The sequence below is a fragment of the Dendropsophus ebraccatus genome, chromosome 3 (assembly GCF_027789765.1).
Source record: "Dendropsophus ebraccatus isolate aDenEbr1 chromosome 3, aDenEbr1.pat, whole genome shotgun sequence".
Classification (NCBI taxonomy): Eukaryota; Metazoa; Chordata; class Amphibia; order Anura; family Hylidae; genus Dendropsophus; species Dendropsophus ebraccatus.
In genome coordinates, this window is record NC_091456.1 from 5,060,965 (window position 1) to 5,076,825 (window position 15,861).

Consider the following 15,861-nt stretch of genomic DNA (forward strand, 5'->3'; position numbering starts at 1 on the left):
AGTGACTCCGCCGCAATCAAGCAGGTCTAGATTTAATTTGAGAGACTGCAAATGAATAGTCGATGCAATCTGATCATCGGGATCGATGTCCTTAGCACCAACCTTCCTTGTAAACACATCTCAGGATAATAAGGTGACCTTACGTCGTGGAGGAAAACCGTAAACGCATCAAGTAAATGAGATGAAGGCGCAGAATGTATTGTACATTAGTTTAAAGACTGGAAAGACATTTGGAACATTTTTATGGATTAACAAAAAAAAAAAAAAAAATATAAACATCACTCTCTTCTAACAGGTGTTTAAAAAATAAATAAAAATTAACCGTTTGGCTTCTGCAGCTTGTATGTATCCGAGCACAGTGAGATCCATCTGGCAGCCGGTCCTATGGCCAGCTCTATAGCCCAGCCAGCGGTCTCCTGGGGGGTCATTTATGTGGAATCAGTTTATAACCTGAATGTATGACGGCTCAGGAGAAGGCGGCAGTGACAGAGAGGACGCAGAAGCCAACAATGTCAATAAAATCTATCCCAAGGAATTTCATCCTAAAATAAACGCTTTTTAGTAAAAAGAAATCATGCGTCCCTACAGATTATATTATTTTCTCTGTCCCTGTATCTTCCTGGTCAGTATTATGCTGTTGCCCCTACAGATTATTATATTCTTCCTCCCTGTATCTTCCTGGTCAGTATTATGCTGCTGTCCCTACAGATTATTATATTCTGTGTCCCTGTATCTTCCTGGTCAGTATTATGCTGCTGTCCCTACAGATTATTATATTCTGTGTCCCTGTATCTTCCTGGTCAGTATTATGCTGCTGTCCCTACAGATTAAATTATATTCTCCGTCCCTGTATCTTCCTGGTCAGTATTATAATTCTGCCTCTACAGCTTATTATATTCTTTCCCCTGTTATCTTCCTGGTCAGTATTATGCTGCTGCCTCTACAGATTATTATATTCTGTGTCCCTGTATCTTCCTGGTCAGTATTATGCTGCTGCCCTTGCAGATTATATTATATTCTCCGTCCCTGTATCTTCCTGGTCAGTATTATGCTGCTGCCCCTACAGATTATTATATTCTTCCTCCCTGTATCTTCCTGGTCAGTATTATGCTGCTGCCCCTACAGATTATTATATTCTTCCTCCCTGTATCTTCCTGGTCATTATTATGCTGCTGCCCCTACAGATTATTATATTCTGTGTCCCTGTATCTTCCTGGTCAGTATTATGCTGCTGCCCCTACAGATTATTATATTCTGTGTCCCTGTATCTTCCTGGTCAGTATTATGTTGCTGTCCCTACAGATTATTATATTCTGTGTCCCTGTATCTTCCTGGTCAGTATTATGCTGCTGCCCCTACAGATTATTATATTCTTCCTCCCTGTATCTTCCTGGTCAGTATTATGCTGCTGCCCCTACAGATTATTATATTCTGTGTCCCTGTATCTTCCTGGTCAGTATTATGCTGCTGTCCCTACAGATTAAATTATATTCTCCGTCCCTGTATCTTCCTGGTCAGTATTATGCTGCTGCCTCTACAGATTATTATATTCTGTGTCCCTGTATCTTCCTGGTCAGTATTATGCTGCTGTCCCTACAGATTATTATATTCTTCCTCCCTGTATCTTCCTGGCCAGTATTATGCTGCTGCCCCTACAAAATATTATATTCTTTCCCCTGTATCTTCCTGGTCAGTATTATGCTGCTGCCCCTACAGATTATTATATTCTGTGTCCCTGTATCTTCCTGGTCAGTATTTTAATGCTGCTGCCCCTACAGATTATTATATTCTTCCTCCCTGTATCTTCCTGGCCAGTATTATGCTGCTGCCCCTACAGATTATTATATTCTTTGCCCTGTATCTTCCTGGTCAGTATTATGCTGCTGCCCCTACAGATTATTATATGCCTTGCCCTGTATCTTCCTGGTCAGTATTGTGCTGCTGCCCCTACAGATTATATTATATTCTTTGCCCTGTATCTTCCTGGTCAGTATTATGCTGCTGCCCCTACAGATTATTATATTCTCCGTCCCTGTATCTTCCTGGTCAGTATTATGCTGCTGCCCCTACAGATTATTATATTCTCCGTCCCTGTATCTTCCTGGTCAGTATTATGCTGATGCCCCTACAGCTTATTATATTATTTCCCCTGTATCTTCCTGGTCAGTATTATGCTGCTGCCCTTACAGATTATATTATTTTCTCTGTCCCTGTATCTTCCTGGTCAGTATTATGCTGCTGCCCCTACAGATTATTATATTCTGTGTATCTGTATCTTCCTGGTCAGTATTATGCTGCTGCCCCTACAGATTATTATATTCTGTGTCCCTGTATCTTCCTGGTCAGTATTATGTTGCTGTCCCTACAGATTATTATATTCTCTGTCCCTGTATCTTCCTGGTCAGTATTATGCTGCTGCCCCTACAGATTATTATATTCTGTGTCCCTGTATCTTCCTGGTCAGTATTATGTTGCTGTCCCTACAGATTATTATATTCTCTGTCCCTGTATCTTCCTGGTCAGTATTATGCTGCTGTCCCTACAGATTATTATATTCTTTCCCCTGTATCTTCCTGGTCAGTATTATGCTGCTGTCCCTACAGATTATTATATTCTCTATTGTATTATGATAATAGTGCTGAACTGATTCCCTACTGAGCAGCTGCGTGATAGAACTGAATGTGGGGGCTTATTTGGTTTCGTAATGATGACTCCCCCTTAAAACATAGCTAACACACCAGTATTACTGAATGTCAATCATTGTGACGTTGCTTTCCCACATGTTCTGTTACGTGAGCTAAGTCGGGGTTCACACTTGATATCTGTATCTGTAGGAAAAGGGGGAGAACTTACCTCATTGGTTCCCACAGAACTAATGACACAGCTGATCTTTGTGTTGTCCTTGGATTCCAGGTATATTGCTTGGCTCTTGTGGTACCTGGAATGAAGAAGAAACAGCCCTTAGATAAAAGCTGCGCTCCGTATCTGTGCTGTACATTGCGGATCTCCCCAGTTTGTTCAAGGCTAATGCTGCAAACAGAGCAAAAGGAAGAAAAAGATTTCATATCTGTCTACTTTTCTTTCTTTTCTTTATTTTTCCCACAATGAACCCGCGACATACTTACCACTATAGTAACAAGGATACATGCACATTTCTGCATGAAGTCAAAGCAGATTTTACTTGTGCTACTTTAAGGCCATGTTCACACAAACTTTTTTTTTTTTTTTTTTAAACAGCGGCGTTCTTTTCAGCCTGTGCAGCATTGTACTGAAATCAATGCAATGCCGTCCATTCCATGCACACACAGCACCGACAATGGCTGTTGTTCGGTGTGGCCGTGCAAAAGAATGATCACATCAATTAAAGTTATTAATCTTCCATGCACGCGGATGCAGTCCGTTCATGTATGGTGGGTAAGGAAAGCTTAATTGTTTCACATACAAACCCCGAATGGGCTGTAGGGAAATAAATGTTCCTGCAGCTGTCGGAGCTCTGACAGCTGCAGGAACATGCAAACACCAACCAGTGTTTGGCTAAGGGCCCTATTCCACTGGACGATTATCGTTCAGATTATCGTTAAATCATTCGAATCTAAACGATAATCGTTCGGTTGAAATGCAGTTAACGATTAACGACCGGACGAGAAATCGTTGATCTCTTTATAAGACCTGGACCTATTTTTATCGTTGCTCGTTCGCAAAACATTCGCAAATCGTTCGCATTGAATAAGACGTAGTTCGGTCGTTCGCAGTAGATATGAACGCAATAGCGAAGAACAAACGATCGCAAATACGATCATAAGTAACGATTATCGTTCCATGTAAATGAGTGAACGTTTTCAGGTCTTTCGCAATAGCGGTCGTTTGAGATCGTTAACGATTATGTGAACGATAATCGTCTGGTGGAATAGGGCCCTAAGTAATGCCATTGTTATACTGTGTGAAAAGCCAAAACGGACAGGTTGAGAGCTTTACCATACACAGCACAGGGCGATGTCCACACTCAGGGGGTGTTTACTGCAGGAGGAGAGAGGACGCCACACACTCGTCTGGCAATAGCTTACCTCCCTACAGAACAAGAAGTGTTGAGCATGTGTTAACCAAACTGTCCAGTCCGTTCTCCCTAACATCTGCCATGAGGGAAATAGTCTAGAGGCTCCCATACACATCACATAGTAGGCTAATCCCACTGAACACAATAGATTCAGGTAACATCAATCTAATGGCTCCATACCACCCATTATAAGTCCTACTCGCGCTGCGGTCTTCTCCCGGCTCTATCTCCTGATCGGTACACAGACCTGGACCGATCAATACTTTTGACAAGTCAAAAAATTTTTTTTTTTATGACAGGTACACTTTAAGTTATCCCCTATCCACAATAACAAGCCGACTGGTGCATAACTGGCCCCAGAATAAAGAGGAGGGCGGTTTGTCTCTTACCCACAGTTCCCTTGCTGTTAGCAGTGTAATCCTCAGTCCAGAGCACCACCCCACCACCAATGTGTTGAGCCAGCCCGCTCTATTGATCATCATGTGAAGGAGCAGGCCGGCTCACGCGATGGGGGGGGGGGGGAGGATAAGACTGCTAACAGGACAGGAATGGGGCCGAGGAGGAAGGTAAGAGACGAACTCTCCTACTCTCCACACTGTGTGCAGAAAGGGGCTGTCAGCAGGTTAGGTTTGTCTTATCCTTTAAATAACCAACACTCTATTCATTATCCATGGGGCCACTGAACTTTGCCAATCAGCTTGTGGATAAAGGATAACGATATGACGGGAATACCCCTTTAAAGGCAAGGTTAACATACAGTAGTAATAAACATTCCTATAGCAAGAGAAACCCACCTGATATCAGGGATGCTTCTTGACACGTTTGTAGCTGTTGCACAGAGACTACAGCCGGGACCAGGTGACAATAAGTGGAATCTGTATGTAACCACCACCTCCCGTCTGAGGAAGTACTTCCAAGATGAGCAGAGATAGAGCGAGCGCTGGGGGGCAGAACAGGGGAGGCTTTTTCTGCTCCCCAGACAACCCCTTTAAACTCAGCACTCCTGACCAAACTTTTTTCCTTGGGTTAAAGAGGTACTTTGTGGAAAATGTTTTACTTTCAAATCAACTGGTGTCAGAAAGTTTTATAGATTTGTAATTTACTTCTATTTAAAAATCTCCAGTCTTCCAGTACTTATCAGCTGCTGTATGTCCTGCAGGAGGTGGCATATTCTCTCCAGTCTGACACAGTGCTCTCTGCTGCCACCTCTGTCCATGTCAGGAACTGTCTAGAACAGCAGCAAATCCCCATAGAAAACCTCTCCTGCTCTGGACAGTTCCTGGCATGGAAAGAGGTGGCAGCAGAGAGCCAAACCAGTTGATTTGAGGGGGGGGGGGGGGGAAAGGTTTTGCTGGAGTACCCCTTTAATAGTTGTATTCATGAAACAATAATTCTGGAGCCCCTTTTCTTATGTCTCTGTCAAGTGATGTTCCCATTATTCTTACTAGAGATGTACGACTCAATAACAGAGTGGGTGTTACCAGCTGGGGGCATGTCCTTACAGTCCGGCCCTAGCAGCTCTGATTGGATAGTGTGACTGTAGGACACGCCCCTTCAGTTAGAACATTATCGGAACGGCTAGAGTGGCGACAGGTCCCCTTTAACCAGTAAAACCTCTATATTACGACTATATAGTGAATCAACCAGTCTTATAGATAGGTAAAATGTAATTAAAGGGCTCGTATGTACCTTCCTTTCCTTGTCTTAGTTACATAATCTAATATACTGAACCGTATTGTTCTGACCACAACCACAGTCCACTGTAATTTGGGAGTTTTTACATAAGGTGTTGTATGGAGAAACCCTTAGGGTACAAACCCACTTGCCGAATCTGCAGCGAGTCTCCTTGCTGCGATTTTGCAGATCCCGGCCCTATACTTTCATTAGCAGAGAAACATCCCTGCTGCGATTTTGTCTGCAGCCCTCCCCATTAACCCCCTAGCCGCTGGACATTATACATTACCGGGTCCCCGTTCCTGCTTGCTTCGGGGCTCCCGATGTCTTCACGGCCGCACCCCCCGGCCGCACGATCGCCCCACGCAGCCCCAGGCCGCACGGGCTGCGGGGGGCGATCGTGCGGCCGGGGGCGATCGGGGCTGTGGGGGGCTATCGTACGGCCGGGGGGTGCGGGGGGCGATCATGCGGCCGGGGGCGATCGGGGCTGCGGGGGGCTATCGTACGGCCGGGGGGTGCGGGGGGCGATCATGCGGCCGGGGGCAATCGGGGCTGCAGGGGGGGGCGGGCAGGATATACATTACCAGGTCCCCGCTCCTGCTTGCTTCGGCGGCTCCCGGCGCGTTCTGCCCGGCCAATCAGTGCGCTGCCCCGCCGCAGTGCACTGATTGGCCGGGCGGGCCGTGAAGACACCGGGACCCCCGAAGCAAGCAGGAACGGGGACCCGGTAATGTATAATGTCCGGCGGTTAGGGGGTTAATGGGGAGGGCTGCAGACAAAATCGCAGCAGGGATGTACATCCCTGCTGCGAGTTTCTCTGCTAATGAAAGTATAGGGCTGGGATCTGCAAAAACGCAGCAAGGAGACTCGCTGCAGATCCGGCAAGTGGGTTTGTACCCTTATTGTGACTACTTTATAGGAACCTGGAAAATTTACTTTAGCATGGAGCAATTGGCATCCACACCACAAGGGTTCTTGTCTTCCTCTGGATCAACACCACATAAATGGGTTATAGGCTGGAGTCGATGGACCTGTTTCTTTTTATAACTTTAGGGTATGTTCACGTTGAGTAAATGTGGCGGAATTCCGTGGCAGATTTCTCCGCCTGCCTCATGTCCCATAGTTTGTCTACGAGAAGGCTCGCGCGCCTCCACTCTAGCCGCTCTCTGGGCAAAGAATTGACATGTCAATTCTTTGCAAGGAGAATGGCGGGTGCAGACACGCATGAGCCCTCTTATAGACAAGCTATGGGACACTGAGGCAGGTGGGACTACGTGGTGGAGAGATTCGCCACAGAATTCTGCCACATTTACTCAGTGTGAACATACCCTAAAAAGTAATCTGTCACTAGGTTTATTCTGCAGCAAGAACTAGTGATATAAATGCTGAACAGATCGGTGTATTACTAACATCATTCTGTTTAGCTGTTCTCCTAATATGCAGGAGAATAGGACAGTATAAACCTACTGACAGAGTCTCTAACTACATAGCTTGGTGAATGCAGTGAGCTGTTAGTGGTATGACTATAAAGTCAGTCGATAAATTGTACATGTACCACGTAGCTGTAAAAACGAATTCAGGACCAGTACAGGTACGAGGCAAGTCAAACGCTGTATTTGCAAACTCAATTTTTATTAAGGTTACGTCTATATATAAAGGGAAAAACTCTGACCCCCCCAAGCATTAAAAGAACAAAGAATAACAATAGTGATAATAAAGTAATGCAAAGTGACCAAAACACATTCATCTTACTACGTCTTAAACAATCAAGACAATTATTGCACCATTATAAGACTAGGGGAGAATTCCCAGCCGGTCACCCGCAGACACAGACGGGAGGCATGCTTTTCTAACAAGACTGGCTGAGGATCATTCTTAGTTTCCTGCAACTAAAGAAGTAGAATATTTCAAGACATTGATAAACTGATCGACTGACAAACATCACACATTATTATCAAGGAGAATGTCAGTGCAAATGAAGTCTGTGCAGAAACAATGATCTTTCCCCCATCGTTCAGAGGGAGTGGAGCACTGGAGAGCAGAAGAGGTAGGACCTTCCCTGCTTTCTGGATAACCCCTGTAAGATGCCACACAGTGCTGGCTTCCTGCCTTACTGTACGACCCCCCTGGAGAGAGGGGATGACCAGGTTTGAATCTCCCTGCTTAAAGCGAAGGATTGTGCTGAAACACTTCCCAGCAGCACAGTATAGAACTACTCTGCAGGATGAGTGACTCCCTGCCCAGATAACTAGTTGCCGTCCCTCTCCCGGCATAATAAAACATATTATTGCCCTTTGTAAGGCTACCGCTGCAGCCCTGGTCAGTACTGCTGGGAACCATATCAGTACAATCCAGCAGAGGTTCCCTTTAAATTAAAGTAGAGCCTGTTTCCCTGGGATATAGAAAGGAACGCGCTTAAGAAAAGTCTTACCATTTATTTTTCTTTGCACAACCTAAATCCCTAAATTACTTTTTCTTTTATTTTTTTTCTATGAATTTTTCTTTTTCTATTACTTTTTGATATTGGGGGGTGTAGGAGATCAGTCAGCATGTGCAGAAGGATTCACTGACTTACTGAAATAAAACACGTTTCCCCTTGTGATTCTCCTGATATTTCTCACCGTACAGTCCCCTGTAGAAACCTCTGCTCTGCATATTAAAGCAGTTGGTTATTTAGCTAAACGACTGAATTGATTCCTGTACAAACAGCACCACCTAGTGGCTGAATAGGAGATCACAACCCGAACAAAACCGACACATTCACAGCACAGTCACATCACATACACGTTAAAAAGTGATTCAGTGAAACGTATTGATATCTGCTCGTTGTCAAATATGTTAAAGTGATATTCCACTCACACATAACTTCTGATACGTTGCTGCCCATGGTGAGACTAACAATTCCTTCCATACTTGTTATTGTCTACTGCGTCTCCTTTCCCCAGTTCTCAGCTGCTGCTTTCTGCTAAAGACACAGAATTCTGTGTGTGAGCCTTTTTCTGTGTCTTCCCCTCCCTTCTGAGACGGCTGATTTAAGCAAGTCCCTGGCAGGCTGTATCTGCAACATTGTAGCTTCTTTGTAATGTTGGGAGGGATAATCACTGTGAGTTTATCAGCAACTTGACTCAGATTAACCCTCCCAGCATTACAAAGAAACTGCAATGTTACAGATACAGCCAATCAGGAACTTGTTTACATCAGCCATCTCAGAGGGGAGGGGGAGGAGGGGGAGACAGAGAGAAAAGCTACACACAGATTTTTGTGTCTTCAGCAGTAAGCAGCAGCTGAGAACTGAGGGAAGGAGACTGAATAGATAATAACAAGTATGGAAGGAATTGTTAGTCTCACCAAGGGCAGCAACATATCACACTATGTATATATCAGTCAGGCCACTGCTTTTAGAGCAGAGTGGTGGTCGGTAACCTAGACAACAAACTGTTAACAATAAGAGGGAAAGGGCAGCATATCAGGAGAAGGAGACAAGTTTACCAAATTATTGTATTTGCAAAAATATTTAACTTGAGAAGTCCTACAAGTATAACTATATTAATTGCAATGAGAGTCTCTTTAAGAATATGGTTATTGAGGAGAAGACGGTCTGCTTGGATTTGGAGGGGAAAAGGTAAGAAAATCTGATGTTGCTTTTACTGTTACTGCATCTAATGTGACATTCACAATTCTCTGGAATCACGTTTATACTAAATTACTAATTAATATTTTTTTTTTTTTACTTTATTTATTCTTTTTTTTTTTAAACCTTTACAAACTCTCAAAAAGATATACATCAAATAATGTTCATCAATCTTGCATTTTACATGAAACATTTACATTTTCTCATATATATAAAAAACCCTTCCTACCAACCCCCCACTCCCCCCCCCCCAACCTATGCCATTAATCAATAGAATTTCTCATATATTGTCATAAGTCTTTCCCAACAAATCACTGATGTGGGTACCGGGGAAATCCAGCTCTTAACCAGGGCCAATTTCACATAAAACAGCATCCTAAGTATATTCTTTATTTTACCCTTGGGCATCTTTAATCCAGAGGTGTCACCCAATAACGCAACCTGGGGGGTTCTTGGTATATCTACTGCCAGCCTTTCTTTAATTGTATCAAACACATAATTCCACAATTCTGCTATTTTTTTTGCAACTCCAAAGTAAATGTATATACCCCGTTCCATCTAATCCACATCTGGGACATCTATCATGCGACCATTTTTTAATTCTACACAAGAAGACAGGCGTATAATAAATTTGGTGTACAATATTAAATTGGATAATCCGATGGTGAGCTGCAGATGAAACCCTCCTTATATTTGTATATATGACCGACCAATTCAGAGACGGTTCTCCTACCAAATCGGCTTCCCACTTCCTCCGACTTTTAAACTAATTAATATTAAAAGCAAATCCAAAATCCAATATCCAATAAGTGAACTTACCTCTTAAAGGAATAATAAAGCTAAGCTCTAAGAAGGAACAAACAATCCCTATAGAACTATAGAACACTGCTCCCATGGTAAACCCGAACCCCCGATCACCAATTTTTGCTACAAAATAAGATAATTACCATCTTTTATCGTAATAGAGCTTGCCATCCTCTATCCGAGCTTCAAAGCGCTGGGCGGGAGATTCCGCTTGTGCTGCTGGAAGGTGTTCTGGCGTTGATGGCGACACTGTAAAAGGAAACATACAAGTTCTACACCACAAGCCAAACTTATACTTTTGTAGGACTACGCAAAACAGCCTCCTCTCTGATATCGTGCTACTAAGCTAAACGTGCTGCCACTGTAGACAAATGTAAAAGAGTAACACGCTCCATAACCAACACCTTTCTCTTGCTGCACCAGTTTTTTCAACTGGAGTCACTCTATTTTCCCGACATCCATAGCTTTAAATGGCAGTTTACTAAACCAAAAAATTCTTTTAAATCAACTGGTTACAGCAAGTGCCAGAGCTTTGTAATTTACTCATATTAAAAAAATTTTTTCCAGTTTTCCAGTACTTATCAGCTGCTGTATGTCCTGCAGGATGTGGCGTACTCTATCCAGTCTGCCAGTACTTATCAGCTGCTGTTTGTCCTGCAGGAAGTGGTGTATTCTCTCCAGTCTGACACAGTGCTCTCTGCTGCCACCTCTGTCCATGTCAGGAAGTGGAGTGTATTAAACTCCTGTCTTCCAGGATTACTGTGTCAGACTGAAAAGAATACACTACTTCCTGCAGGACATACAACAGCTGATAAGTACTGTAAAACTAGAGACTTTTTAATAGAAGTAAATGACAAATCAATGGCACCAGTTGATTCGGAAGCAAAAAAATTATGGTGAATGACCCTTTTTAAAAAGATTGACCAAGGGGCAGGAAACTCATTAAAACAGCTGTCCAAAAGGAGACTGGAAGATTCCACTTACGAGGTGAACATTTTTATATTTTTGGGGTTATACCAAGATAGTTATGCAAAAAATAATAAATTTTATGCTGTCAACCATTATCAATGCCATCAATGTCGCCCAATATAAGCTTCATTTTTATAAACAAGGATGAAACTTACCCGGCCTTTTAGGGGATTTTAACTGTTAAAAAGAAGAAAAGTAAAAAGATTAAATTTGGAATAAAAAAAAAAAAATGTTTTGCATTATTTTGACGATTTTTTTTTACATTAAGGGTAAATTCACATGGGGGGATCCGCTGGGAGTCTCCCGCACGAAATCCGCAGCTAATCGGCAATACACCTATTAATAATAATAAGAAGAATATTACGTGTATTGCGGATTAGCTGCGGATTTCGTGCGTGCAACTCCTGGCGGATCCGCCCGTGTGAATTTACCCTAAATATTGGAAGGTACAAAAATATAAATTTGGGCTGGGTAATAAATCAAAATATTTCAAATAACTCGCCCTTAAGGGGGGCTCAAAATGTGGTTCCACCCTTAGAGTTAGGGCCCAAATACACATAGCGATAAACGGCTGAACCAGGCTGATTGGGCTGATTATCGCTCTGTGTAATAGAGGTGGTGATCAGCTGATGAAACCATCATCGGCTGATCGCTTCTTTAGGTCTGGACCAGAAATCATTGGCCGCCGATCGCACGTCGCTATGTGTAATAGCTACGTGTAATAGTGACACACAGCTGACAATTGAGTAAACTGCTATACATCACCTCTCCACGATCCAGGTCTCCTCCTGCCCTCTGCTTGCTTCCCGGCACTACACACTGTAGCTTCTCTAGGCAAACATGCCGCCCAGCCAATCACCTTCCGGGACTGCCACAGCTAGTGATTGGCTGAGCGGCCTGGCAGCTCTGAAAAGCTGCGGCCGTGGTGCCAGGAAGCAAGCGCAGGGCAGGAGAAGACCGGGATCGTGGAGGGGCAATGTATAACAGTTTAGGGCAAGGGCTGCATGGATAAATATATTGATCGGGCCACCATTGGCCCATCTAATAGGACCCTTAGTATGCAGGGGCCCGATGTGAAGACGCACCAGGGAAACAGGACATGGCTGGACCAAGCGACCGGGAGGAAGGTGAGGTTGGATCGGGGCAGAGTGGTGTTGGAAAAGTGTGTGGTCTCTGCTGGGTGAGTGGGCTAAGCGTATGCGTCACCGACAGCTTGTGTTTCCCTTCAAGCGCCTGTGTGCTACCGTATCCTCCTGGTGGAATTGTTTACATGCAGCCATGCTAAAGATCAGGCAGTGGGATCAAGGGTTAACCCCTTTCACAGTGGTGGCATGGAGTTACACAGAGGAGGTGCTTCTGGCCAACACGCTGTGGGGGACAGACAACCAATGGCGAAAAAATGGCATCAGCTGGGCCGGGGACCAGAGAGGGAGAGGGTTGGGGTAAGAGCAGAGAGCAGGTATAAACAGCATCAGGGCTGATACATCATAAGGCTATGTTCACACTACGTATATTTGAGGCTGTATGTTTGAGGCTGTATAGCAACCAAAACAAGGAGTGGATTGAAAACACAGAAAGGATCTGTTCACATAATGTTGTAATTGAGTGGATGGCCGTCATATAACGGTAAATATTTGCTGTTATTTTAAAACAACAGCTGTTATATTGAAATAATGGAAGTTATTTACCGTAATATGGCGGCCATCCACTCAATTACAACATTATGTGAACAGAGCCTTTCTGTGTTTTCAATCCACTCCTGGTTTTGGTTGCTATGAGGACCTGACATGAGGACCAAATACAGCCTCAAATATACATAGTGTGAACCCAGCTTAAACATGGAGGAGACTCAGCATGGTATACACTGCCCTGCCATAGTATATACAGACACTGGAGAACACAGATATACTGCCAGAAGTTCCCCAGTGTCTGTATATAGTGTGGCAGTGCAGTGTCTTTATATATGAGGGCATGTATACAGTTCTCCAGTGTGCACTTCCACTCTATATACAGATATATACCCCAATGTATAAATACTCTGCACTGACACAGTGATACAGTGGACGCTCTGCCCTGGTATATACAGACACTACAACACGGCTGTAAATATAGACACTGGGGGCACAGAGGGGGCTTGTCTACTATATGGATGCACAGAGAAGACCTCCTATACTATATGGGGGCACAGAGACCTCCTATACTATATGGGGGCACAGAGAAGACCTGCTATACTATATGGATGCACAGAGAAGACCTCCTATCCTATATGGGGGCACAGAGAAGACCTGCTATACTATATGGATGCACATAGAAGACCTCCTATACTATATGGGGGCACAGAGAAGACCTGCTATACTATATGGATGCACAGAGACCTCCTATACAATATGGGGGCACAGAGACCTATACTATATGGGGGGCACAGAGAAGACCTCCTATACTATATGGGGGCACAGAGAAGACCTCCTATACTATATGGGGGCACAGAAAAGACCTCCTATACTATATGTGGGCACAGAGAAGACCTCCTATATTATATGGGGGCACAGAGACCTCCTATTCTATATGGGGGCACAGAGAAGACCTCCTATACTATATAGGGGCACAGCGAAGACCTCCTATACTATATGGGGGCACAGCGAAGACCTCCTATACTATATGGATGCACAGAGAAGACCTCCTATACTATATGGGGGCACAGAGACCTCCTATACTATATGGGGGCACAGAGACCTCCTATACTATATGGGGGCACAGAGACCTCCTATACTATATGGGGGCACAGAGACCTCCTATACTATATGGGGGCACAGAGAAGACCTTCTATACTATATGGATGCACAGAGAAGACCTCCTATACTATATGGATGCACAGAGAAGACCTCCTATACTATATGGATGCACAGAGACCTCCTATACTATATGGGGGCACAGAGACCTCCTATCCTATATGGGGGCACAGAGAAAACATCCTATACTACATGGGGGCACAGAGAAGACCTCCTATACTATATGGGGGCACAGAGACCTCCTATACTATATGGATGCACAGAGAAGACCTCCTATACTATATGGGGGCACAGAGACCTCTTATCCGATATGGGGGCACAGAGAAAACATCCTATACTACATGAGGGCACAGAGAAGACCTTCTATACTATATGGGGGCACAGAGAAGACCTTCTATACTATATGGGGGCACAGAGAAAACCTATACTACATGGGGGCACAGAGAAGACCTCCTATAGTATATGGGGGCACAGAGAAGACCTCCTATATGGGGGTACAGAGAAGGCCTCCTACACTATATGGGGGCACAGAGAAGACCTCCTATACTATATGGGGGCACAAAGGAGGCCTCCTATACTATATGGGGGCACAGAGGAGGCCTCCTATACTATATGGGGGCACAGAGGAGGCCTCCTATACTATAAGGGGGCACAGAGGAGGCCTCCTATACTATATGGGGGCACAGAGGAGGCCTCCTATACTATAAGGGGGCACAGAGGAGGCCTCCTATACTATATGGGGGCACCTGCTTATATTGGGGCACAGCAGGGGCTCTATTACTGTGTGAAGTAATACAACTGCTGCCTCAGACACCATTGCAATAGTATTTGAGGCATCTGCAAGTAGAAAAATGTTCTGTTTATTTAGCAGAACAAAATCTACATAATATAGAGAACGGCCCAGCGCATCTCCTCTTACCTTGTTTAGTGTCCGCAAATCTTCCATGATTTGCTCATCTGTGAGAAGATAGTTAAGCTGGGGTGCAAGTGTTAAGGGAAACGCTGATGAGAAGCCGCACGACAACATGAAAGCACCGCTATATAAGCAGCAATGGGTGCAGGACTGTGATATGGAGTCGCTGATAGGAAACCTGGATATAGACAATGGAGTTTTATTACAGGATCCTATCTAGTATCTATAAAGCCAGACCCAGGGCTTCCATCTGGGGAGAAAATTTACTTGTTTGGCTCTTTGGTTTCCACCAAATAGTTACCATATACCTCTTATCTAGAAACAGTTCAGTATAAGGAGGAAAAATGCCTCCATATCCATTAGGAAGCCGCCATAAACCATTGCTGGCTGGTTGGGTCTCATGGCTACAAACTGTGTACATGGCTACATATCTATAACTTTATTACAGCTGAACAAGACTGCAAGTACCCAATAGAATTATTTCTTTTATTGCTACTGTGGCAACGACCCTAAAATAACTAGCTGACCGTCTTTTTTTAAAGGGGTACTCCAGTGAAATTCTTTTTCTTTCAAATAAACTGATTTCAGAAAGTTACATAGATTTTTAAATTACTTTTATTTAAAAATCCAAAGTCTTCCAGTACTTATCAGCTGCTGTATGTCCTACAGGAAGTGGTGTATTCTCTCACGTCTGACACAGTGCTCTCTGCTGCCAACACTGTCCATGTCAGGAACTGTCCAGAGCAGCAGCAAATTTCCATTTCTCTCCTGCTCTGTACAGTTCCTGACATGGACAGAGGTGGCAGCAGAGATCAATGTGTCAGACTGAAGAGAATACACCACTTCCTGCAGGACATACAGTAGGTGATAAGTACTGGAAGACTGGAGATTTTTAAACAGAAGTAAATTGTAAACCTACATAACTTTCTGAAACCAGTTGACTTAAAAGAAAAATAATTTTGCCGGAGTACCCTTTTAAGGAGGTTTTAGTGAGATAATCAAAAATTGAGCTAAGGGAGGAAATGCA

At 43.9% G+C, this 15,861-nt stretch overlaps 1 protein-coding gene across 1 annotated transcript in view; it reads right to left on the reverse strand.

Annotated features, from left to right (window-relative positions):
* The window catches only part of SUDS3 (SDS3 homolog, SIN3A corepressor complex component), a 40,194-nt gene that overhangs the window by 737 nt on the left and 23,596 nt on the right, over positions 1-15,861 (reverse strand). The window contains exons 8-11 of the mRNA XM_069963966.1: positions 14,841-14,902; positions 11,288-11,309; positions 10,307-10,412; positions 2,854-2,938 (exon numbers count right to left, since the gene is read on the reverse strand). Of these exons, the coding sequence (XP_069820067.1) occupies positions 2,854-2,938; positions 10,307-10,412; positions 11,288-11,309; positions 14,841-14,902 (275 nt within the window). The remainder of the gene's footprint in view (positions 1-2,853; positions 2,939-10,306; positions 10,413-11,287; positions 11,310-14,840; positions 14,903-15,861) is intronic.